The following is a 23311-nucleotide window of genomic DNA, read 5'->3' on the forward strand; positions in this document are numbered from 1 at the left end:
AATATTGCGCCCGTATAGTCGACAAAACCCCTCGTGTGCCATGTCGCGTTCTTGATTATCAAGGACGCAAGTGAGCGGAGTGTCAACGATACTCCGCTGTCCACATATTTCCCAACGAAAATTTTCATGCGACAAATGCAAGCTCGTGGGAGTGGATGAAAGAGGCGGACGTCACGCACAAGAACTGTGCGTTGGCACCGATAGGGATTTATCCACTTACAGACACAAGGATCAAACAAGAGGAAGTGTCTCTATCGATGATTATATGGACTCATCAGCGCTATGAGAGTTGCAGGGCAGGTGAGGCAAGATGAAGGGAAGAAGGAGACCTAGGTTATCACACTTATCGATGATCATGAGTTTCCTTCTTAAGTACTCATCAAACGTCTATTTAATCAAAGATGAGATTCACGTCATGGGTCAAAAAGATCCTACGGTCGAGTTTGTCGACCTTCTCTCAAGGTAGACTTTTCTCCCTTTCTCATAGACAGGAGCCCAAAAGATATTTTTCGACACCACAGATCCAAACCCATTTCACGGTTTCTGATCAAGGTCAATATGAACAGCCTTGACCTAAGTGTGTCTACGACCACGAATTTCATCAACCTGATTACAATGGTTTCGTTTCTGCGTCCTGAAAGCACAAGTTACAATAATCAGTTATCTTTGCATCTCAATTAATATCCTCTGTATTGTGTTAACCTCTTTCTTTATATAAGTAGGCAAGGAAAATTCAAAGGATCTTCTTTGGGATACATTGAGACCGGTACCGCTCATGCTTTCCGAATACCTGTTACCACGGTTCCCTCAATCATCCCGAGTTTAAAATCAATTTATAAAATAATATGTTGCACCCATATAGTCGACAAAACCCCTCGTGTGCCATGCCACGCGCGTCACGTCCATAGACGTGAATGAGCGGAGCTGCCAACGACGCTCCGCTAGCCACATAGTCCTAAACGAATTCTTTCATGCGACAAGCGCAAGCTCGTGGGAGTGGATGATAAATGTTGACTTTACGCACAATAACTGTGCGTTGGCATCGATAGGGATTTGTCTCCTTACAGACATAGTAAGGTAAGGAGTCGCATTGGATATTCGCTCTTATGAGATTTGCGGGGCAGGTAAGGTAAAATGAAGGGAAGAAGGAGACCTTGGTTTTCACACTTATCGATGAGTCACCTTCTTAAGTACTCATCACATGTCCGTTTTAAAGGCGGGGTTCACCTCATAGGGCCAAAAAAACCTCACGGTCGAAATTGTCGTCCTTCCCTCAAGGTATTCAAGGTAGACTTCTCGCCAGGACTATCAGAGTTTTTTATCATCAACAGAGTGATGTAACGAGGGAATCGAAAGACGCCAAGGACCGTGGTGCGAACCGACCGGAATATAACTGGTATTCCGATGTGCGGGGGATAGTGACGAACTTTTCACACTGTCCCATAGACAGGAGCCAAAACAATCGCCATATTTGCATCATCAAAACATATTATACGACACCACACATCCAAAATCATTTCACAGTTTCTGACCAAGGTTAATGTGAACAGCCTTAACCTGGGTGTATCTACGAACATGAATCTCATCAGCATGATAGTGTGGATAAACGAAATGACATCAAGTACGCACGTATCAAGAGCATACTGGCCAAGTTCCCTGCCAATGCCTGACTGCTTATAACCACCGAAAGGAACATTCGGTTCAGCACTCGGTCCAGAATTAATCTGCACGACATGAAAATCTCGTTCTTGAGTTTACAATCTGAACATGAACTCACAGAGATAGACCCAGCTTCGATGTTACTCGCCATCCTGATAGCGCGAGCTACATTCTCAGTCAAGATACTGGCAGCAAGCCCGTACGTTGTGTTGTTTGCCCATTCAGTAACCTCTGCCAAGAACAGGAAATTATTGTGAGCGTTAACCCGGCAAGAAATGCAACGCTTACCTTCTTCGGTCTTGAACTTGACGACAGAACAAACAGGTCCAAAAATTTCCTCCTGCATAATTTTCATATCCGGCTTGGCCTCAGTAAAGACTGTTGGTTTAATAAAATAGCCAGTATCTCCATGTCTTTCGCCTCCAATCAGGACTTTCGCACCCTCGCTCTTCCCAGATTTGATATATCCCATAACACGCTATGAAATCTGAAAGTCAGCTGTGACGCTGTTGCTGCTACGCCTCTGCCTCACCTCGAATTGAAGATTAGACACTTGAGGTCCGTGCTGAACTCCAGGCTCAAATGGGCCTCCCGTCGCACCAGCCAGAACCTCAGCTGTCTTCGTGAATCCTTTCAAGAACTGGTCATAGATTTTTTCTTGCACGTAAATGCGCGATCCTGCGACACACGCCTGACCTGTTCAATGTTAAACCATGTCCCCACGTATCAAATATTTACTACGTACCCATGTTGAAGCTACCAGATAGACAATCGTGTCAGCGTACCCCTTCACCTGCACAAAAATAGACGCACAAAATTCCCATGCTTGCCCACTTGATAGCTTGTTCAAGGTTGGCATCATCAAAAACGATGGTAGGGCTCTTCCCACCAAGCTCCAGCGTGACCTTTTTCAGATTCGACTCGGCCGAGGCTTTGAGGATCTTGCGTCCTGTCAGGGTGCTTCCTGTAAACCCAATGGCCCTGATTGATGAATGCCTTGAGATCGCCTCTCCGACGGTGTTCCCTGTTCTTCCATCTCAGTAACGCTTCCATAAACTCTCATTTGCATTCTCACCATAACCATTGATAATATTCACTGTACCGGGGGGAAAGCCGGCTGTGTTGATGAGGCTCGCGAGGTATAGCGCAGTGAATGGAGTGATTTCGGAAGGCTTTGCATCATCAGAAAGTTCGCCCTTCGTGTCTTGAAGGGAATGTTTGAAAATTTACCTTAAGGATGACAACATTGCCAGTGGCCAACATGGGTGCAATCTTGAAGGATACAGTTCCCTATGGAAGCTGAGGCACGCCGAAAGCAATTCAGTCTTTAAATTCGCTCACGAGAGGGAAGTTCCAAGGCGTAATTGCTCCCTAGAGAACAAGGTTAACAGTTTCCAGCACAGTGCCAATGGCGCGACACGTACAACAACGCCGTATGGCTCATGCCGCGTGTAGGCCATCTTATTCTCAGTTGTCTGTACAAGTCAGCTTAGAAAACACTATGTATTCGAAATGAACTAACCTCGATTGTCTTGCCATGGACCTTATCAGCCCAACCTGCATAATATCTCAGTGCATTTACTGCCAATGGTATATCAGCCATCTTTGCCACGTGAAAGTGCTTTCCTGGATATATAGACATCAATATCGACGACCCAGAAGCCGAAAGGTTGTGTACTGACCGACATTCAAGGCCTCAAGTGCCGCTAGTTCATCGGAATGCTTTTCAACTAAATCGGCCAATTTTCCCAGTAATTTTCCGCGCTCGACACCGGGCACCTTCAAACCCCACGAGGTTTTGTAAGCCTGCGGTGAGAAGTTAGATATGATTTAGTAGACGGTAAGTTTCCGAACCTTTTCAGCGGCAGCTACTGCGATGTCAACATCTTTTGAGGTTCCTGCAGCGACGGTTGTGATGACCTTGCCAGTGCCTATACAAATGGATCAACAAAGAAACTTGAAGAATCCACTTCGCTTACAAGGATCGACAACACTGGAAATGACCAAGTAAGTTAGTCCCCAAGCAGGTTGAAGGTCTTCACACTCACTCAATGCGGTCTCCGCCGTCAACTGGGTCTACCCACTGACCATCAATGAATAACCTGCATATATCTAAGAGTTGCCCTCGCAAATGTTCCAAGAAGCTTACCCTGTATTGAATGTAACGGAGCCCTTGTAAACGGGCGTGTCGAAGGTGTGAGTGTAAGTTTGCGGCATGTGAATGTGAAATTAGCACAAATGACATCTAGAGGAACCTGTTAATTTATAGGCGTTGATAATCTTTCTTCCCACAGCCATTGGGCTGGATTCGTGGGCGCTCGGCAGGTTTGACAGTCGAAGTTCCACGCATCTTCATCCATTTTTAAAGCTTCTCAGGTACCCACCTACTCCTCATTTATGTCATCGTTGCTTGGTATCTCGGCCGCCGAAAGTGAGTAATGTCAAAGCGAAGGTTCGACGCCAATACGATTATCATATGCGAGTACTTACTGTAGAATTAGTTTCTCAAGTTGATCGAAGACACGGTGATATGTATGAGACTGAGTTCTCGGGCGGTCCGCGTGTGTGCGTCTGTATGAATGACGCGAAGCTTGGATTTAATGAAATATGGACGAAGGGCTACGGCAAATTCGAGTAGCCCTCGCGCGGCATCGATACGGGATTGGGGCGGGCCAGATTCCAGAAAGGGCAACCCGACGCGGGCTCACGTGACATGCGGCGGGGCCTACGCGGCGGGATGACCGCTTACGGGGGTTCCGTGAGGGATTCCACGCAGAGTAACGCATGTAGGAAGTTGGTTGACGCGGAGATTGGCATTGATAGAGATCTGTTGTACAGACCCAGAGATTCAACAAGACGAGGGGTCAAATTGAACTTGGCATCTACTTTGGTTTATTCATATATTGCGGCACCCGACGTACGGGCATGGTTGAGCAGTAGCTGATCAAACTCAGATCGAACCTAGGCGCAGGTTAGCTTGGGCGATTTCGCATTAAGCTTGGTTGAAACGACTCACAATTTTCCAGGAGTTTTGGTTGTGGCCGAGTGCCAGAAAATCAGCATCTATGCAAACAGTTAGTCCAGTTCAGGAGACCACGCAGTCGGGGAATTCATGGCTTGATCTTGACAGATGGAAGTTTTCGAAACAGTCACCTGTGGTGAGGTTCGAAGCGAGATGAGCCAGTTCACAGCTCTCGTTGACTTAAGACAGCACAACGCTTGGGTCTTGTAAATCGAATGAATTATTCACAAGCAGAGATAGTGAAGAAGAGCTGCGACACGTCCCGCCCAGATGAAGCGGGCACGAAGGAAAGAGGCGTTACCTTTGTGACTGTGACTACGCTCACGAAGAGATTCACGAGCTCATCTTGCAGATCTTGCTGCAGGCCCTCATGCTGCCAAGACATGAAAACTGTAGAACAAGCCCACGTTTTCTCTTGATCACCTCGACAACTACAAGCAGATTCGTAACAGAATTCCCTCCTCTTGCTTCGCAGAGTTGGGTACTTTTTGTGAGATTAGCGGTCACCAACCCTCTTCCAACGGTGCAGCTGAGAAGATCTTAATTTAACCCGGGTGCTATTTCGGGATGTATCTATCTTCGACGCAAGTTTCCAAGTCAGACAGATGAAAAGGAGATTTATGATGTTTATTATTGGGATCGTCATCACCATTGTCGAGACTCGAGACCTGTCAGTAACAAATTACAACGCTCATCGCTCGTCACGGAATAGACAAATTATAATAACACCGAAACTACACAGTAGAGCCTGCATCAGAGACGAAGTTCTTGGGCTCGATCATAAGGCTGGGGGTTCGAGTATCAGGTGAGGATTCGATTGGTTGGTCAGAGGAAGAGTTAGGTTGCAAATCCTCGGGAGGTCGAAGATGGGCTGGAACAGCAGGAGTGTACCAGAATACCGGGTATCTTCTCTGGATGTTGTTGACCAGTAACGCAACGACAAATGCCAGCGTGGAAGTAAGAAGAATGATGGCCAGGTAGTACCATCCCATGTCACGAATTTCCTGGTTTACAACGGCAAGAAGCGCAGTTGCACCTGGTACAGTTTAAATATTGCTAGCCGTGTTTAGTTGTAGTAGGTCACTCACCTGCCGGCGGGTGTGTAGTTTTAGTCATCTGCATCACCACTATTGCAGTCGCACAGGCAATAGATCCTGCCAACCACGAAAGTTCTTGGAATCGTTCCTCCGTTGGCAGTAAGCCGAACAACTTCGCGACGATGACACCTGTGAGTGCGCCGAAGAAATGCCCGCCAAACAACGCTCTCGGCTGCGCCAATGGCGCATCGATCGCACCATATATCAAAACCGCCGAAGCACCCTGTACAATAGACAGAGAATGAGATAAAAATCAAACAAACGCACAAAAAGGAACTCACATAGCTAGCCACTATCCCAGGAACCCCCCGCCTGACGAAATATTGGGCTTGCTCAAAGACGGCCTGAATGAGGGCAATACCGCAGAAAGCTCCTATCCAGGACCACAGCCAAATGATATAAACTGGACGTGGCGGAGGATGAACGTCACGATAGCCGAACCATCGACTCGCCCAAGGAGGGAGGTAGGAGAAGATGTTGCGCTTGAACAATTTGTGGCTGAACATGCGACGACGATGATGTTCGCGGCATATGTTTCACCGTTCATATATGTGTTCGGCGTTTGCAATATAAGCCAATGATGCGCTCGTGACCGAAAAAACAGTAGCCGATTTGTCACGGGGGCAGCTTGAAACCCCTAGCTACCTCTGTTTGAATATTACAACGACTACAACTGTTTGGCCTGACTTCGACTGGGAATAATAAACCGGTCAAATCAGGTAGTATTCATTTTCTCCCCTTCAAACAACGTTCATCAGCTTCCTTTGAAAAATTAGCTTTTGCTGTGCCCATCAATAATGTTTCAGGGCTGTACCTTGTGCCGAGCGCCACGAGGTTCGTGGAGCTCGGCATTCAATTACATGTGGGGCACACATATTCACACCTATTATTAACTAGAAATCCACCAATAAACTCATTTGACAGACTCAGCGTTGTACTGAAGGTAAGGTCGGTTCGAGAAGGTGACGACTCGACATCAAGTAAGATAGGTAGATTGTAACAAGTTTTGCGAATCAGAGTCATGAATAAGAGGGTATTTTAGATACAACGAGGATTTGCCAACACAACTAACTACGTATTCAGAGTTCGAACACTATCATTACTAACAACTATCATTCTACAATCCGAGTCAGAGTCCTTTGTTCTACAACTCATCTACCTACGCGAATCCTCGTCTAGCTACTACAAGACCAATACACCGTGTCACAAAACCCAAAACAACAGTTCCCCAATAACCAAACGCCAATAAAGAAAAGCTTACCTGATCATCTAAGCGATAATCAAAATCCATCCGAGTCAGCGAACACATCCAAGCAATCAACAGACGACTTACTATATGTTCTTGATAGATGATCGACTGTAAAATGTAGAGCTGGCCGTACCGCCGAGACATCCCCTTGTTTATCCAGTCAGTGACTTGAACAAGGGATTTCAAAAAGCAAGAAAGGCGTACAGCTACCATACGCCAGCCCCGCTACAGCACCTCCTCGGAACTACCACCAGAGGTGCCAAGTGAAAAATCTCCCTCGATGGTTTGTGTGGTGGTCAAAAACGCCGGCATGACCCCTGCAGGCTTCAAAGCGCATTTAACTACCGATATAGCGAATGAGGAGGGCTGAGATAAACGTACAGGTTGGTCGATGCCGACAAGAAAAGGTGAAACCGCCGCTCGCTGGGGGGTGGACTTTGCCACCCGGGGGTTTATTTGCGCAACTATGGTTGAAAGCGCGTCAGCCAATGCAAACTTAACAGAGACAAAAAAGGAGACGTACGCATTGGTCAACAACACAGAATGAGACCACCAATCACGAGCTTCTACCCATTGACGAGCTTCTAACAACCAAGTGATCAAAGTCAGTCGATAAGATATTACGCGGCGAGGAAAGAGGACATACTGCTCGACAGGGGAGCTCTAGCCCTATCACCGAAATCGAACATCGATCACATCGAAGCACTCGCAAGTGGGCATTACTGCGCCTTCGAGTGTCCGTGGCAAGTGAGAGTTCGAAGGAGAGGAATGAAGAACCAAAGACCCGCTACCAGAAAGGTTTTTATAGGCGTCTAGTGGTATCCCGCCGCATTATGTCTCAAACTGGAGCTACCACCAGTCAGCCACATTTATTTCGGAACGCATATTAATGTGTCCAGCGTCATAGACTAGTGACGTAGCAAGCGGATCCAGCCACGCGAGGAAGAGACTTTGAGAGTGGAATGATTTTGATTAATCATGAGTAAACCAATTTTGCCGCTGGGCCCAAGTATATATACAAGGCTTGCGAATTCTGAGTAGAGCTTGTATACAGAAACAAGATGAGTTGCATGAGTCTCGTCTGATGAGGACTAAATATTGGACTTACCAGTGGTATATGAGTTACGAGGCAGTGAAGCAAGATGAAGTGAAAAGAAGAAGGAAACCTTGTTGTCATACTTTTCGATGAGTCACTATTTTACGTACCTTACCCATCAAACGTCTGTTTCAGAGGTGAGGTTCACGTCCCAATGCGCTATCGATGCTGCTGAACTTTTTGAAACAAAAAGAATGGGCGTACGAGTAATCATCAATATTATACAATATCGCATATTCAAATCATCGTTACAGTCTCTGACCAATGTTAATATGAACAGCTTTAACCTGGGTGTATCTACAAACGCGAATCTTGTCAGCGTGATAGCTTCGATAGACCAAATGACACCAACTACGCACGCATCAAGAGCATACTGACCAAGTTCTCTACCCATACCCGATTGCTTATAACCACCAAAAGGAACACCCACGTCACCGACCGGCCCAGAATTAACCTGAATGTCATGAAAATCCATTCTCGATATTACGAGTTAGAAATAAACTCACCCAGATGGTCCCCGCTTCAATGTTACTCGCCATCCTAATAGCACGAGCTACATTCTTAGTCATAACATAGGCAGCAAGCCCATACGTTGTGTTGTTTGCCCATTCAGTAACCTCTGCCAAAAATGAAAGTTACTGCGAGCGGTCTCTCGGCAAGATATGGAACGCTTACCTTCTTCGGTCTTGAATTTGACAATAGAGCAAACAGGTCCAAAGATCTCCTCCTTTATGATCTTCATATCTGCCATCGCGTCAGTAAAGACTGTTGGCTTGATGAAGTAGCCAGTATCGCCATGTCTTTCGCCTCCAACGAGGACCTTCGCACCCTCGGCCTTTCCGGAATTAATATATCCCATGACACGCTATCATATCCGAGTCAGCTCTGGTACTATGGTTCAATTTCCGTCTCACCTCGAATTGAAGACTGGAAATCTGAGGTCCATGCTGGACTCCCGGCTCGAATGGACCGCCCGTCGCAGCAGCCAGATCTTCAGCTATTTTTTTGAATCCTTGCAAGAACTTATCGTAGACTCCTTCTTGCACGTAAATACGTGACCCAGCAACACAAGACTGACCTGTTCATTGTTAAAGCGTGTTCCGTCTATTAAAGATTTATCACTTGCCCATGTTATAGCTACAAAGCAGATTGCCGTGTTAGTATATGCCTTCACCTGCACAAGTATAAACGCACGAAAGTGCGATGCTTGCGGCCTTGATAGCTTCTTCAAGATCGGCATCATCAAAAATAACGGCAGGACTCTTCCCACCAAGCTCCAGCGCGACCTTTTTCAGATTTGACTCGGCTGATGCTTTGAGGATTTTGCGTCCTGTCACAATACTTCCGGTGAACCCAATCGCCCTGATGGAAGGATGCATTGCGATAGCCCCTCCGACGGTGTTACCTGATCCTCTGCGGTCAATAAGTCTTCTATGACTCTTATTCGATTCTCACCATAACCATTGATAATATTCACTGTACCAGGGGGGAAGCCGGCCTCGTTGATGAGGTTCGCGAAGAACAGGGCAGTAAATGGAGTGAATTCGGAAGGCTAGATTTGTACCGATTAGAAAATCGCTTCTCGTTTTGTATCAATGTTTGGAATTCTACCTTAAGAACTGCCACATTCCCAGTGGCCAACAGGGGCGTAAGCTTCATACCTATAGACCCCTACAAGGACTTAGAGACATTGTAAGGAATTTAGCATGAACGATTGCTCACGAGGGGGGCGTTCCAGGGCGTGATTGCTCCCTATTAGGCAAAGAGGTTAATATTTTCCAGCCACAGATGGCAATGACGCGACGCGTACAACAACACCGTACGGCTCATGCCTTGTGTAGGCCATCTTGTTCTCATTAGTCTGTCCAAGTCAGTTTGGAAAGCTCAATTCACTCGAAATGAACTGACCTCGATTGTCTTGCCATGGATCTTGTCTGCCCAGCCAGCATAATATCTCAGTGCCTTTATTACTAAGGCGATATCACCAAACTTTGCCATGTAAAAGGGCTTCCCTGGAATAAACAGGCATCAGTATTGACCAGCCAGGAAACAACATATTATACTAACCACCGTTCAAGGCCTCCAGCGCCGCTAGTTCGTCAGCATGTTGTTCAACTAGATCAGCCAATTTCGCCATTAATTTGCCGCGCTCAGATCCGGGCACCTTCAAGCCCCATGAGGTCTTGTAGGCCTGTTGGGACAATTACTTTACTGCGATTAATCAGGTGACAATATATGGAACCTTTTCAGCGGCAGCTACCGCGATGTCAACATCTTTTGAGGTTCCTGCTGCGACGGACGTGATGACTTTGCCGGTGCCTGTACCAAAGATCAGCAAAGAGATTTGGAAGATTTGCTGCGCATACAAGGATCAATAACACTGAAGATGGTCGAGAAAGTTAGTCCCTAACCAACCAGATTGAAAATCGTCGCACTCACTCAATGCGGTCTCCACCGTCAACAGGGTCTACCCATTGTCCACCAATGAATAACCTATGCACATCTCAAAAAAAGAGATCCAAACGAATGAATCGACGATGCGTACCCTGTATTTATCGTAACAGAGCCCTTGTAAACAGGGGTGTCGAAGGTGTGAGTGTAAGTTTGAGGCATGTCTTGAACGTGAAACTAATATGAATGGGCATTACCTTTCATATATATATGCAGCGGGAAACCATCCGAACAGATTTGTAAGTCGAATGAATGCAGTAGTAAGTATACGTACCGCATCAATACCACCACACCATCTTGATAATACGTTTCCCCAACAGCCGATGCATTCGTGGACGGTCGGCAAGTTCAAAATCTATACCCACCCACGCTGTATCTCGTTCATCAATAAGCCGATTGTGATTTGCTTTGAAAAGGACCTCCGGAAAAGGTAAGAACTTAAGAAACCGTGATAGAGAGACCTCTGAGACCTCAGTTCTAGGTAGTGAGGACCACAAGAGAACGCGACTGTTCCTTAGAAATCATATACGCAGCAGACAGTTATAAAAAGACGCCATAATACGCGTAAGATGATTGGTTAATAAACCAAACTTGACCAAATACGAACACACACTCGGCCTCGGCGGACGTAGTAAACTGGTCAATAGGAGCCTCAGTGCTTAATCTACTTATAGACTGGGTACGGCATCAGTTCTGCTACGTATCCAGGCTTTTTGTTATATTAGGGTTCTATCACAGACCAACTTAGTTTCAGCTCTTTGGAGTTAGTTAGTCCCCTAGGGCGACTAGATCGCGCCGGGGCAAAATTCTGTGGTGAGGGAACCGCCAAAACCGTATCACACCAACATCAACCGGATAAACAACTGTACGCGTTCACATCATGATGACACAAAGAAGAAAAAACGACGAAAGCTATTAGTGTGCTACACAACATAGCCCTAAAATAAGAAGGAAAAAAAAATACCCTCTAAGCCAACCCAGGCACTTCAAAATTCACATCCACACCCCCCTCCCCAACTTCCTTCACAACCACCTTCAACCCCATATCCACACCCACTACAAACCTCACATCCACCGAAGTCAAAATCTTTCCCGCATACTCCGATTTACCCTTCACTTTTATACCCGCTTTCGCTTCAAATTGGATGACACCTAAAAAGGTTTCTTTGGTAAGCGTTTGATGCTTGACTTCGATTTCCTCTTCTTCCTCTTCGTCGTCTTCTGAGTCGGTGTAGTCGGCTTTCGGAGGTTTGGTTTTTTCGATTCGGATACCTTCTTTAACTTCCCATACCTCCATCGCCACTTTATTCGATTCCGACAACTCTACATCAACCCGAACCGTTCTCCTAGCCGGAAGCGCCGTCTCTTTCTTTACAACCGGTACCCACATCCCTCCCAACTCGTCTTGATTCGAATTCGGTAACAAAACACCCAAAGTTCGAACTGTCACATTGACATCACCCGCTTTTGAAGTTTTACTGGTAAACGCCGATTTAAGATCTTCTTCTTCGATGATGGATGATATGAGATGAGCTTGTACCGCACATCCTCTAGCCAAAATAGTCGTTGGATCACCAATCCCACCACCCACAACTGTCCCACGCGTAAAAGGCGTTTCGACCTCTTCACGAAACCCACACGATAAACAGATATACTCATCCAACCCCGGAAGCGAAGTACTTCCACCCAAATAGATGATTTCATCAATGTCATGTGAATCGATGGAATTGGATTCAAGAAGGGAGATTATGGCGTTTCCTATGGAAACATATACGGGTCTTGCGACAAGGTCGAATCGCATACGATTAATCGAGCCGGTATAATCAACACCGTCTTTCAATGATTCAATTGAGCATGTCGCAGCTCCTGGTGATGCACTGATGGTACGTTTTGTATGTTCAAGTGCGAGACGGAGTTTGGCTTCTGCGCGTTTATCTTGAATATCGGTGGCTGGTATGACTGTAAGCGGGATTTTGGTTTTTTTTGTGAATTCGGAAGAGAAATGTTTGATTAGCTTATCGTCGATGGTATCGCCACCAACGGAAGGTGTATTCGAGGATGCGAGTACGTGAGCGAGACCGGAACGGATAGAGAGGACGGTGATACTCGTCGAAGACGCTCCAACGTCGACTAAAAGTTGCGTACGATCAGGAGAGAGGGAAGACTCCCATGATTCTGCAGTGGTGGTAGTTGCGGCGGCACCAGCTTCATCAAGTAGTTGTAGTACGTTCACACCTGTTTCAGCAGCAGCTTTTTCTAATGCGGCTTGTTGGGCGTCTGTGAACCAGGAAGGAATGGTGATGACAGCATCTTTGACTTTTTTGCCGAGGAAGGCCTCAGCAGATGTGATAAGTGAACGAATGAAGATGGTGGTGACCTCGTCAGGTGTGAGGTATCGATCTACGGACATGGGTTCAGATCGTGGCGTAGGGATATTCGAAGCCGAAGGGGTATTATAGTTGGACGTGTTGCCTGGTCTAATGGGAAGCGGGCTAGGGGCGGGTTGGAGGACGGAGACCTTGTAGGCTGGAACATCTGGTAGATCTGGGTGTTGGATGACGGGCGCAGAGATGTTCAGAGCAGATTGGGGTATTTCAGAGAACCTATAGAACAAAAATGAGCGAGTGAATGTGGTAATGTGGGGAGTAAACCCACTTTTTGCCAAGAATATTCCTGAATCCAGTGATAGTATTTTGAGAATTTTTGACGAGTTGGACCTTGGCCTGATTGCCTATGTACTGATCGAAGGATCAGTCAAAGAAGAAGATCCTCAAAAAAACCTAGTTTACCATTTCTTCTCCGTGGAACGAGATGGCACACGCAATCTGACGTTCGCCATCTTCATTAGCGATGCACTCTGCAAGCCCTTCCTGGATTCCAGGATCAGCAACCGTAAAAAAAAAAAAGTGAATGGCGATGGCGCACTTTTGTGAAGACGGCTATTGACGCGTAGGAGTTGCCGAGGTTGATGCCGATGACGGGGGGCAGCGTGGTCAGCTCTGCGCTCGGCTCGGGGCGGCCGTTGGGCGTGCGGGGCGTCGAGCTCATGTCGGGTCTACGAGCAAACATTTTTCGGCCCTTTCGACCATTATCAGGCACACGTGACCTTACGTAAGTGTCGGGATCAGATAGATTGTGGCGCAGACAAGCAACACTCATGGCTTGCCCGCATCTGGACCAGGTAAAGAACATCAGAGCGCCGACTGTGCAGGCCGTACACCGCGAAGAGTGCACACTCTGCTTCGATGGCCAGGTGAGAAATCTTGGACAAGGGTTGTCATCTGCTTATACTGCCCCAGGACTCAGATTCCGGCGTCGATGTCTGCTTGACCTGTTTCAACGGCGGATGCCTAGGAAACGACAGAAATCATGCCCAATTGCACTACGAGAAATCGCATCACCCATTCACCCTCAATGTCAAGCGAAAGCTAAAGCCGAACGCGCATCGTGTGTGTGTTGATCCGTCAAACCTTTACTGATGCATCTCATATTCTGTGCAGGCGGACGAGGAAGAGCCACCGACAAAAATGAAAAAACTCGCCATCACGGAAGAACGCGAGGAGGACAAGTACGACCACACCTTGACCCTCAAATGTTGGCTGTGCGAGGCCACGGCGGGGAGTGTGATTCCCGATGCGCTACAGGATCCCAAGGCATGTACACGATCTACATTGTTTTCTTTTGACCCTGACAGTTTGCAGATCAAATCATTAGCCGATGGTGTCATGTCTTCTCTCTCGTCCGCGCGTCAGTCAGAAGTCAAAGCATGGGAGGAAGAAATCACCGCCTGCGAGCACACTCTCCTGCTCCAACAAGAGTCATCTGGCCCCATCGAAGCTTCTGGTATGCGCTCATCACCCCAAAATCCCTCCTTCTCATTTTTGGCTAGGCCTCGCACATTGCCGGTCTTGTGACCTCAAGGAAAACCTTTGGTTATGCATGACCTGTGGTTCTCTCGGCTGTGGTCGTCAGCTCTATGGCGGTATCGGAGGAAACGGCCATGGATTGGACCACTTCAAAGAGTCTGGTCATCCTGTCAGCGTCAAGTTAGGAACGATTACACCCGAAGGCGAAGCAGGCACGTTATAACGATCCCCTATTCTTTTCATATTGTTAATCATTCCAAAGACATCTTTTGCTACATCTGTGACGAGACGAGACAGGATCCAGAGCTCTCGGCTCACCTCTCCACCTTTGGCATCAACGTCCGCTCCCTCAGCAAAACCGAGAAGAGTATGACCGAGCTTGTTCGTCATGTTCTCACCACCATATGCTATCACTAATTCAGCTAACAATTACAGCAAATCGAGCATAATCTGCGATACGACTTCTCACTCACCAACGAGGATGGCACAGCTCTCGAACCCGTATTCGGTCGCGGCCTTACCGGACTCCAAAATCTGGGCAACTCGTGTTACATGGCTTCCGTCCTTCAAACCTTATTTTCTCTCAGACAATTTCAAGAACGATACAAAACAGCGCACGCCATCGCTCATACCCGTGCATGCGAGAAATTACCTGCGGATTGTTTAGAATGTCAGGTGTACAAGGTCGCTGACGGGCTGTTAAGTGGGAGGTATTCTGTTCCTGCGAGTGGTGACTCTCCAAAGTCGTCTGTGGGGCAGGGAGGAGACTTGTTGCATCAATCCCCGACGCCTGTATTTCAGAACGGCGTGAGACCGGTGACGTTGAAGGCTGTTATAGGTAAAGGTCATGCAGAGTTTTCTACGATGAGGCAACAGGATTCGGAAGAGTTTTTGACTCATCTTTTGAATACGCTTCGAAGAGATATTCACAAGTATAAACAACAAGATCCCAGTGAGATTTTCATTTTCTCAATTGTTTTATTATTCTAATTTGTGTGAAAGGTATTGAGGATGTGACGAGGACTTTTTCTTATGGATGGGAACAACGTCTTCAATGCGCCGATTGCAAGAAAGTGAAATATATGACTGAGGAAGCAAATGTTGTGAGCGTATCTGTGCCGGCTGACGAGAAAGGGAAGATGGAGGACGGGAAAGTGATTTATGAAGATGTTTTACTCGAGAAATGTCTGGAGACGCTACTTGGAACCGAGGCATTAGAGTACAAATGTCCGAGTTGCAACAAGACCGTTCACGCCATCAAGTACGTTCTCCCTTCTCAAGTTGTTTTTTCATATTTTATTTTGTAGCTGACTTGGTATTCTGAAATCCACTCAGGCAAACGCGTTTTGCTACATTCCCAGAAACACTTGTCGTCCACGCGAAAAAATTCCAACTCGTCAATTGGGTACCTGCTAAACTTGATATCCCAGTCATACTTCCTCAAGGCGATATACTTGAATTTGAAGAAAAACATTTGGGTAGTGGTTTACAACCTGATGAACAGCAATTGGGTGAAGCTCGTAAGTTACCAATTTACTACTTTTATACACATATGCGCTATGTATTTATTGATTTGTTTTGTTAGCGCCGGAGTTACCACAGTTTGATGCGGAAGCTTTGGGACAATTGTTGATGATGGGATTTCCGGAGATTCGGTGTCAGAAAGCGTTACTTGCTACGGGGAATAGTAATGCTGATATGGCTTTGAACTGGTTATTGAATCATTCTGAGGATCCTGGTAAACGTTCTCTATTACCTATCTTTACGCCACATTTGCTAAAAATCCTTTACGACAGATATTGATGCGCCGATTTTGGCACCGGCGGGATCGGGTGGAGGGGCGATGCAATCTTTACCTGAACCTCCGGAGGGATTGGTTTCGATGTTGGCGGATATGGGGTTTACGGGGATGCAAGCTAAAAAGGCATTACGACAAACTGTAAGTTCTTAATTCCCTCTCTGTTCTTTAATCTTGTTTTTACTGATATGGAGGGGAAGGATAATAATATGGAAAGAGCGGTAGAATGGTTGTTCAGTCATCCTGACGATGATGGTTCCGAAGCTCCTCCTCAGACGTCTTCTCAACAAGGACAACGAGAATCGAAAACGATATATGGAAATAAAAATGTTCCGGTGAGATATAGATTGAAAGCGTTTATTTCGCATAAAGGACCTTCGGTTCATTCTGGACATTATGTTGCGCATATTCGGAAACCATTTGAGAATAGGGGTGAGGGTGGGGATGGGGATTGGGTTTTGTTTAATGATGAGAAGGTTGTTAGGGCGGATGAGGGGAGTGTGAAGGAATTGAAAAAGTTGGCTTATTTGTATGTTTTTGAGAGGGTTTAAGAGGGAAGAGTTGTTCCGTGTAAAAATGAACTTTTGTATTGTGTGTTGGTTTGAGTTAGTTAGGTCAATGATTTTGTCAGGGGATTTCATTGCCGCTACAATACTGGATAGTAGAAAGTCGAATTCAATTTTCATCCACATCCTCCCCGTACTCGGGTACAGACGGATCATCACAATCAAAATCCCATCTCGGTCTGACATCTTCGTCTAGTTCCAATGCTTCCTTCACCATCGAGATGATTTTTTCTTCATATTCCTTCTCCAGCTTCCTCTTCCTCATGTTGTGATTGGTATAAAGGACCACCACCAGGTGATATTCCGTTGCCAACGTAGGCGGGAATCCAAGTCGCAAGGGATATTGAACATGGTTCGATAGAACATGCATTGCGAAACACCTATGGAATGGTTTACCTGGATTGGGTCGTTCGGATTCATGTTTGAGTTCGTATACATCAATCTTCTCTGTGGAGATAGGAATTCCATATGTGAGGAGTGGCGGGTTTGGGTTTCTCTTGGTGACTTTATATTCATCAGGTAATTCATCCATGGGACGCCATTTGGCGTAGCGTTTATAATCGCTCTAGTGACGATTTTTCAGAAACGTTTTTCGAAAAAAAAAAAAAAAAAAGCAAGGGATGAAGCTGAAATATCACAAACCAATGCTGCACCAATGCTGCAGTCCAAAATATTCGGTTCCTTACAAATTTTATGCCGGGCTCGACGAGACCTCGTTTTCGCGCCTCCGATTCAGGCATGCGGAGAACATCAGATACAGACAAATCGGCCATATCAAGCTTCATTAGGAACAAGTTGGAGCGAAAGGACAGGGAGGGGAAGGTGACAACTTAGTAACGGTAACTTATGGCGAAAGCCGAACGCACGCAAAAAAGTTGATGTAATTTATTGTTACATAGGGATGCTCTGGACCCACAAGGCCATTGTCACGAGAATTATCACTACTGGACACGCTTTCCAGGCTGGGGCGAGTAACGGAAAATATCCGAGTTCTCCGTACAACACATGTGACCGGTCATCGTATTCGCAATGGTCAAACCTGGGTCAAACGGGAATACTATACTATCAGTGATCAGAGGTTCGGTCACCCGCATTTGCTGAAAATCCCTCCTCTCAACCACACTTCATATTACACAAGGTGGTTTGCTTGAAAGTTCATATTATGCTATATATCCGGTTTTTTCGAGTGAACACGCCCCAGGAGACTGAGTCTTGAATTTGGAAGGTGTCACGCTTGTCACCATCGGAGTACGAACGTAGCTGATGGCATTACTGCTAGCGCGTCGCGTTGACCAGTGGCCAGGCTCCTACCCAGCCCATCTCGCGCATCGGACATTGCCGTATAAACACGAGCAAATGCAATCTAGTTGCAGTCGGGGGTGGCACCTGGTGGCACATTATGTCGTCCGGCCATCACCGGTGGCTATGCAGCGCATTAGAGAAATGTAACGAATATACGATTTATTTTTGGAAAACAGAGAGAGAGAGAGCCCGTTATCCTGTCACAGCCGAATGGCCGCTTAGATTCCGTACTTCTGGTCCAATGACTGCCGCTCCCGAGGACTCGGAACTTACTCAATGGTCAACTGAGCGGGGGGGCAGCGCTGATCGCAACGCCCTCCCCTGAACAAACTCTGTCATCTAAAAACAATTATCCATAATCCACCTTGTGCACCAAAATCTAAAGTTGAACGAATCGCGTGGTTGATGGGAAATCGCGTTATCATTTTCCTAGCTTCTGTCGGAAAACTGAAATTAGCCTGATCATGCTAAATCGATTTACGTTATCTTGTTCTAACCTGATTAGACGCTATCAGGCCTAGGCGTCCCGATCTAGTAGGATAAGGCAGGATAAGGCAGTGGATCAGAACAGGTCAGGCTATTTTTTAGATCAGTCAAACGTAACTAGATCAGGCGCATTTTGGTTTTCCGATATCTAACGGCAGCTCACGGCGGTCACTGGTGGTCGCTGGGTCCTGGTGACTCGGAAGATACTCGGGCTTGCAATGCTTCCCAGTTACTACTTATATCATCGGCGTGCAATGGGCCTCATGCATCATTCAACTTGAAGGTTCTGACAGGTATCATGTTTCTCTTGAATTAAGGGCCGGGACACCGTTGACTTCTATGAAGTTCTATCCGGCCGTACAACATGTCACCGGTCATCCTATTCGCAATGGTCAAACGGGAACATACTGCGTCCGAGATATAAAGCCCCACCGCGCCCTAAATCCGCTACTCGCTCCTTCTTAGTTACCCACAAGCCCTTGAGGTTGAACAGAATGTCGCAGACAGACCATTTATCCCACCACCTCAAGTCTACTCCAAACATTGTCGTTTCGGTCTTGGCAACCTTCCGACTCAATCTGGTCTTCGTCGTTATCATGGAAGAACTTTTCCATGACAAAGCCCGCAAGTTGCGTACCGAGTGGGGTGATTTCCTTGCTGTAAATTCAGCATTTTTCCTTTGCTATCGTTGCCTAACTCTTTGAGTCATCAGAGATTTGTGATTATGATGTGGGACTCCATAGACATATGCACAGGCGCTAGTTCTCAGCTTGTTAGTGAGTGACCATTTGGAGGGATCTTTGCGCTAATCCGGTGTTAACCATGGGTAGAACTCGACGATCTGCTCAAGTTTGCCATGCAAGATCCGCCGAACTTGGAAGTTATTAAAGCGAAACTGAATGATTATTTGAGTGTGAGCTTTGTTGTCACTTTGGAAAACACGACATTGTGTTGCTAATATTATCAATATTATAATACAGACCCCAGACTTAACTGCCAAAAAATCTCAAGAACTCGTGGACAAGTTGAAGCAGCTGAATGAAGAGATCAAAGAGTGGAAACGGATGGTCTGGGATAATAATAACATGCATAGTTTCAACGATGGGACTTCAAAATACCCAAGAATGGTGAAAGCTCTAAACGATCTCAAAGAACGTTTACCACCTGAGTATATCTTATGATAATCGAACCCGTGCACCGAGACTGATTGTGGATTAAACAGGGACCAGGTTGGTTATTAGCCATCAACTCCACCCCATCTAACCGCTCATCTAGTTTGACATGAAATCTGCCTGGTACTCTGACATCTTGCATCCCATAACTGACAGTCTTGTCGAAATACAAAAAGCATGGCTGGAGGTGATTATTGAGCCGCGGAAATTGGAGCTTCTACGCTGATACTGTGCGGATTAGGTCTGGTATGAGGCGCAACTAGTCACAGAAGAGATCAAGGCCGCCCCGGATGCATTGACTATCAAGGTACAACCCACAGGATCGCAGTTTATATTAAACGTGCACTAACTGACGTTTTTTGTTCAGAAATTGAGGCTTTCCATAGAAAAGGCACTCTCAGATTATAAACCGCTCGGTGCTGCGTGCGAGAGCTATGAGCGTGAGCTGGGTGGGAACTTATACCCTGAATACAAGGAAATTATAGAACGGGGGAAATGACGTAGATTGTACAAATAACCTCTGTAATCCTTCAACTGGTCTCAGCTCAATGTCGCCCCCATTCTTCTCGCTATCAACCCCTTTGCTCGCTGTCAAGAGGCTGCGCTCCCCTAGCTATAATTTCTTTGATTTTAACGAATTGGAGGGGGAAGGCTTGAAAGATGTATACCAACACCTTCACCATACGATTTCATAAAATATAGTACACTGAAGAAAAATAACTTTGAATCATTCGCGACATCAGAATTTACACATTGAGTGCAATCGGATGCCTTTTGCCTCGACGCGGCATTGTGATGGTCCAGGAATTCTTTGAATGTCCTTCTCACTAGTTGAATCCACTTGTCTTCTGTAAAACTTCTTCATACGATTATAAAACTCACAATCCTATGAAAACGCACAAAGCCATGTTCACATATGCATACATACATCGAAGAACAGATAAATTCATGACTATAATTACGCAATAACATTCATAAGAACTTTTCTTCTTTACAACCTTTGCCCAAGGTTGATATGAACGGCTTTCACTTGCGTATACCTATCACCAAAAACGAATCAGTAGATACCTCAACACTTGAATTCCAAGAACGTACGAGTCCAAAGCATATTGTCCCAACTCTCTTCCCATACCCGATTGTTTATAACCACCAAATGGAACGTTCATATCTGTATGCTGAGCGCAGTTCACCTATAAAAACTCGAACTTAGTAGATGAATGTGAAGATGCGCGTAGATACTGACCCAAATACTCCCAGCTTCCAGGCCGTGTGCCATTTTTATGGCAATGGCAGTATTCTCAGTGAATACATTTGCGCCAAGACCATATGCAACATCATTTGCGATACTCAATACCTCTGCAATTGTCTCAGTCACCTCATCTTGGTCATTTAGCGAAATTGATACAACTTACCTTCCTCAGTCTTAAACTTGACAACCGAACATACAGGACCGAAGATCTCGTCTTGCATGATAGACATCTGGGGAGTAACATCCGTGAAAATAGTTGGCTTAATGAAATACCCTTCAGTCCCGTGCCTTTCTCCACCAATCTGCACCTTTGCACCCTCCTGTTTGCCAGAGTTGATGAAACCCATCACGCGATCAAACTGTGTCTGAGAGATTTGCGGACCATGTTGAGTAGTCGGGTTGAAAGGTGATCCAGTATTTTCAGTGAGAGTTTTGGCGATTTTAGTGAATTCTTGGAGGAATTTGTCGTAGATACCTTCTTGAACGAAGATACGGGACGCGGCGACACAGGATTGACCCATATTTGTACTGATTGCAGTCAATATCTTAGAAACTCGTAAAGATGAAAATGAAGCTTACAAGATGCCTGCCGAAGCCCATTTGAGAGTCTGTTCCAAGTCAGCGTCGTCAAAGATAATCGTCGGACTCTTTCCTCCCAATTCAAGGGTAACTTTCTTCAGGTTGGTCTCGGAAGCTGCTTTGAGGATCCTGCGACCGGTAAGGGTGCTTCCCGTAAACGCAACTTTCGAAATTTTCATGTGCTCGGCAATGGCTTGGCCAACCGTGTTTCCTATAGAAGATAATTTTTCAATATCGAGGACAAGGTACCCGGGTACTCAGAACATTCATACCATATCCATTAACAATGTTGAAAACCCCAGGGGGGAATCCGGCCTCAACAAACAAGTCCGCAAGTCGAAGAACGGAGAGAGGTGTCAATTCAGAGGGTTTAAGAATGATAGTATTCCCAGTACAGAGACCGGCTCCCAATTTCCACACCGTCATTAGCTAGAGTCATGTGAGTGGCCTGAAGAGATTCAGGTAAGTGTACAAACGTACCAATGGGAAATTCCATGGAACAATAGCGCCCTTTTGGAGAGCGCAAATCAGAATCGAACAGACAAATATAGGAAGAGAATATACGTACGACGACACCGTAGGGCTCATGTCTTGTGTATGCCATCTTAGTGTCCCTCGTCTCGATGGTTTTTCCGTGTATTTTATCTGCCCAGCCAGCATAGTACCTTATGGTGTAAATCGACTGGGCCAGATCGAACGTCTTAGCGGGTCCATAAGGCTTGCCTGTATTGAATGTGCAGTCAGTTTATCTCTAGACATTCAGGCTTTTGGGGAGATTCCATAACGCACCAACGTTCAACATCTCAAGCGCCGCAAATTCTTCCGAATGCTTTTCCATCAGATCTGCGAGCTTGTATAGTAAACGCCCACGCTCAGAACCGGGCATGTTGAGGCCCCATGAGGTTTTGTATGCCTAACGAATAATACTTAGAATCGCCATGCGAGATATAATAAAGGATAGTTAATACCTTGGTGGCGGCTTCTACGGCGATATCGACGTCTTTCGCCGATCCAGCCGCAACCGGTGTGATGACCTTGCCGGTCGCTAGAGGATAATTTTGTTAAGATGTCTCACCTCTTCCCAGCGGAAAAAGACATACCGGGGTCGATGACACTGACGAATAAAATTAGCACGCAAACGCCCTAACACTGGCAAAAAGAGACATACTCGAGTGTGCCTCCCTCAACAGCGTCTACCCATTGATTGTTGATGAATAATCTGTCCGCATCTGAATATACCAACAACTGCTGATGAGGAGGATAGAACGTACCCGGTATTTAATTGACTGGTGCCTTTGAAAACAGGACCATTGAAGGTGTGAATGTAAGTCTTGGGCATTTCTGGTGGTAAGAATAGGACTTCTGGAGCTCAAACGCTCACCCGGCGCCTTTAAAAGGTGTCTAGATATCCCGTTAGGTAATCCAGGTGATCAAGTAGGAGGTACGTAGCGCATTTTCCTTTTCCTGTGATTGATCTTTTTTGATTATTAATTACCTCATGGATGGAGAGAATGAGTCAGATTTCTCTGTAGAAAATCGTACGCTTATTAATGCTCTTCCGCCACATAGGATCGTCGGGGTTTCAATGAACCCATTAGGAGCCCAGTGAATACCGAAGCTGGTCTGGCAAAGACTGTATCTCCGGATGAACATAGGCATTTGATCGAGACTTTGTGTATGTGCGTATTTGGTCAATTACAGTTTAACCAGTCGCCTGCG

General features: G+C 46.1%; 9 protein-coding genes across 9 annotated transcripts; 2 read left to right on the forward strand and 7 right to left on the reverse strand.

The window, feature by feature from the left end:
- Window positions 1-1447: 1447 nt before the first annotated feature.
- Window positions 1448-3883, reverse strand: AGABI2DRAFT_196129 (hypothetical protein). Its single transcript, XM_006457360.1, has 17 exons — window positions 3809-3883; window positions 3708-3761; window positions 3639-3652; window positions 3514-3590; window positions 3342-3465; window positions 3182-3285; window positions 3084-3134; window positions 3001-3030; window positions 2890-2949; window positions 2735-2831; window positions 2473-2683; window positions 2405-2415; window positions 2192-2355; window positions 1948-2137; window positions 1778-1890; window positions 1630-1724; window positions 1448-1567 (listed from the first exon to the last, which is right to left on the reverse strand). The coding sequence occupies exons 1-17, from the start codon at window positions 3874-3876 to the stop codon at window positions 1519-1521; spliced, it is 1512 nt and encodes a 503-aa protein (XP_006457423.1). The 5' UTR covers window positions 3877-3883; the 3' UTR covers window positions 1448-1518.
- A 1410-nt stretch (window positions 3884-5293) lies between these two features.
- AGABI2DRAFT_181636 (hypothetical protein) lies at window positions 5294-6284 on the reverse strand (the record flags this gene model as incomplete). The annotated part of the gene is made up of 3 exons (XM_006457361.1): window positions 5294-5717; window positions 5770-6001; window positions 6060-6284. The coding sequence occupies 3 exons, from the start codon at window positions 6282-6284 to the stop codon at window positions 5416-5418; spliced, it is 759 nt and encodes a 252-aa protein (XP_006457424.1). The 3' UTR covers window positions 5294-5415.
- A 968-nt stretch (window positions 6285-7252) lies between these two features.
- On the reverse strand, window positions 7253-7716 carry AGABI2DRAFT_123292 (hypothetical protein; the record flags this gene model as incomplete). Its single annotated transcript, XM_006457362.1, has 4 exons — window positions 7253-7368; window positions 7409-7491; window positions 7551-7611; window positions 7674-7716. The coding sequence occupies 4 exons, from the start codon at window positions 7714-7716 to the stop codon at window positions 7253-7255; spliced, it is 303 nt and encodes a 100-aa protein (XP_006457425.1).
- A 655-nt stretch (window positions 7717-8371) lies between these two features.
- AGABI2DRAFT_123293 (hypothetical protein) lies at window positions 8372-10736 on the reverse strand (the record flags this gene model as incomplete). Its single annotated transcript, XM_006457363.1, has 16 exons — window positions 8372-8420; window positions 8483-8577; window positions 8630-8742; window positions 8799-8988; window positions 9038-9201; window positions 9298-9528; window positions 9579-9675; window positions 9735-9794; window positions 9846-9875; window positions 9934-9984; window positions 10032-10135; window positions 10191-10314; window positions 10366-10442; window positions 10490-10503; window positions 10563-10616; window positions 10669-10736. 16 exons carry the CDS (start codon window positions 10734-10736, stop codon window positions 8372-8374), a joined length of 1521 nt encoding a protein of 506 aa, XP_006457426.1.
- An 805-nt stretch (window positions 10737-11541) lies between these two features.
- Window positions 11542-13622, reverse strand: AGABI2DRAFT_79769 (hypothetical protein; the record flags this gene model as incomplete). Its single annotated transcript, XM_006457364.1, has 4 exons — window positions 11542-13177; window positions 13230-13312; window positions 13364-13444; window positions 13512-13622. The coding sequence occupies 4 exons, from the start codon at window positions 13620-13622 to the stop codon at window positions 11542-11544; spliced, it is 1911 nt and encodes a 636-aa protein (XP_006457427.1).
- A 109-nt stretch (window positions 13623-13731) lies between these two features.
- Window positions 13732-16789, forward strand: AGABI2DRAFT_188983 (hypothetical protein; the record flags this gene model as incomplete). The annotated part of the gene is made up of 12 exons (XM_006457365.1): window positions 13732-13827; window positions 13874-14023; window positions 14075-14227; window positions 14276-14417; window positions 14464-14652; window positions 14703-14821; window positions 14876-15392; window positions 15443-15701; window positions 15776-15960; window positions 16026-16178; window positions 16237-16379; window positions 16439-16789. 12 exons carry the CDS (start codon window positions 13732-13734, stop codon window positions 16787-16789), a joined length of 2457 nt encoding a protein of 818 aa, XP_006457428.1.
- Window positions 16790-16913: 124 nt separating this feature from the next.
- Window positions 16914-17577, reverse strand: AGABI2DRAFT_123296 (hypothetical protein; the record flags this gene model as incomplete). Its single annotated transcript, XM_006457366.1, has 2 exons — window positions 16914-17369; window positions 17491-17577. 2 exons carry the CDS (start codon window positions 17575-17577, stop codon window positions 16914-16916), a joined length of 543 nt encoding a protein of 180 aa, XP_006457429.1.
- A 1485-nt stretch (window positions 17578-19062) lies between these two features.
- AGABI2DRAFT_181640 (hypothetical protein) lies at window positions 19063-20400 on the forward strand. Its single transcript, XM_006457367.1, has 8 exons — window positions 19063-19251; window positions 19305-19368; window positions 19423-19505; window positions 19573-19760; window positions 19815-19825; window positions 19872-19951; window positions 20006-20071; window positions 20132-20400. Exons 1-8 carry the CDS (start codon window positions 19087-19089, stop codon window positions 20261-20263), a joined length of 789 nt encoding a protein of 262 aa, XP_006457430.1. The 5' UTR covers window positions 19063-19086; the 3' UTR covers window positions 20264-20400.
- A 355-nt stretch (window positions 20401-20755) lies between these two features.
- On the reverse strand, window positions 20756-22931 carry AGABI2DRAFT_181641 (hypothetical protein; the record flags this gene model as incomplete). Its single annotated transcript, XM_006457368.1, has 13 exons — window positions 20756-20804; window positions 20860-20954; window positions 21008-21120; window positions 21177-21541; window positions 21593-21803; window positions 21865-22021; window positions 22073-22102; window positions 22161-22315; window positions 22382-22505; window positions 22561-22637; window positions 22693-22706; window positions 22761-22811; window positions 22864-22931. The coding sequence occupies 13 exons, from the start codon at window positions 22929-22931 to the stop codon at window positions 20756-20758; spliced, it is 1509 nt and encodes a 502-aa protein (XP_006457431.1).
- Window positions 22932-23311: the final 380 nt, after the last annotated feature.

The sequence above is a fragment of the Agaricus bisporus genome (genome assembly GCF_000300575.1).
Source record: "Agaricus bisporus var. bisporus H97 unplaced genomic scaffold AGABI2scaffold_17, whole genome shotgun sequence".
NCBI lineage: Eukaryota > Fungi > Basidiomycota > Agaricomycetes > Agaricales > Agaricaceae > Agaricus > Agaricus bisporus.

Coding starts and splice junctions, on each gene's coding strand:
- AGABI2DRAFT_181640 (XM_006457367.1), top strand. CDS start 19,087: ATGTCGCAGACAGACCATTTATCCCACCACCTCAAGTCTACTCCAAAC. Junction 19,506..19,572: donor AACTGAATGATTATTTGAGT/GTGAGCTTTGTT, acceptor ATTATAATACAG/ACCCCAGACTTAACTGCCAA. Junction 19,952..20,005: donor TACAAAAAGCATGGCTGGAG/GTGATTATTGAG, acceptor TGTGCGGATTAG/GTCTGGTATGAGGCGCAACT.
- AGABI2DRAFT_196129 (XM_006457360.1), bottom strand. CDS start 3,876: ATGCCGCAAACTTACACTCACACCTTCGACACGCCCGTTTACAAGGGC. Junction 3,466..3,513: donor CAGTAGCTGCCGCTGAAAAG/GTTCGGAAACTT, acceptor TTCTCACCGCAG/GCTTACAAAACCTCGTGGGG. Junction 2,950..3,000: donor CGCCTTGGAACTTCCCTCTC/GTGAGCGAATTT, acceptor CAGCTTCCATAG/GGAACTGTATCCTTCAAGAT.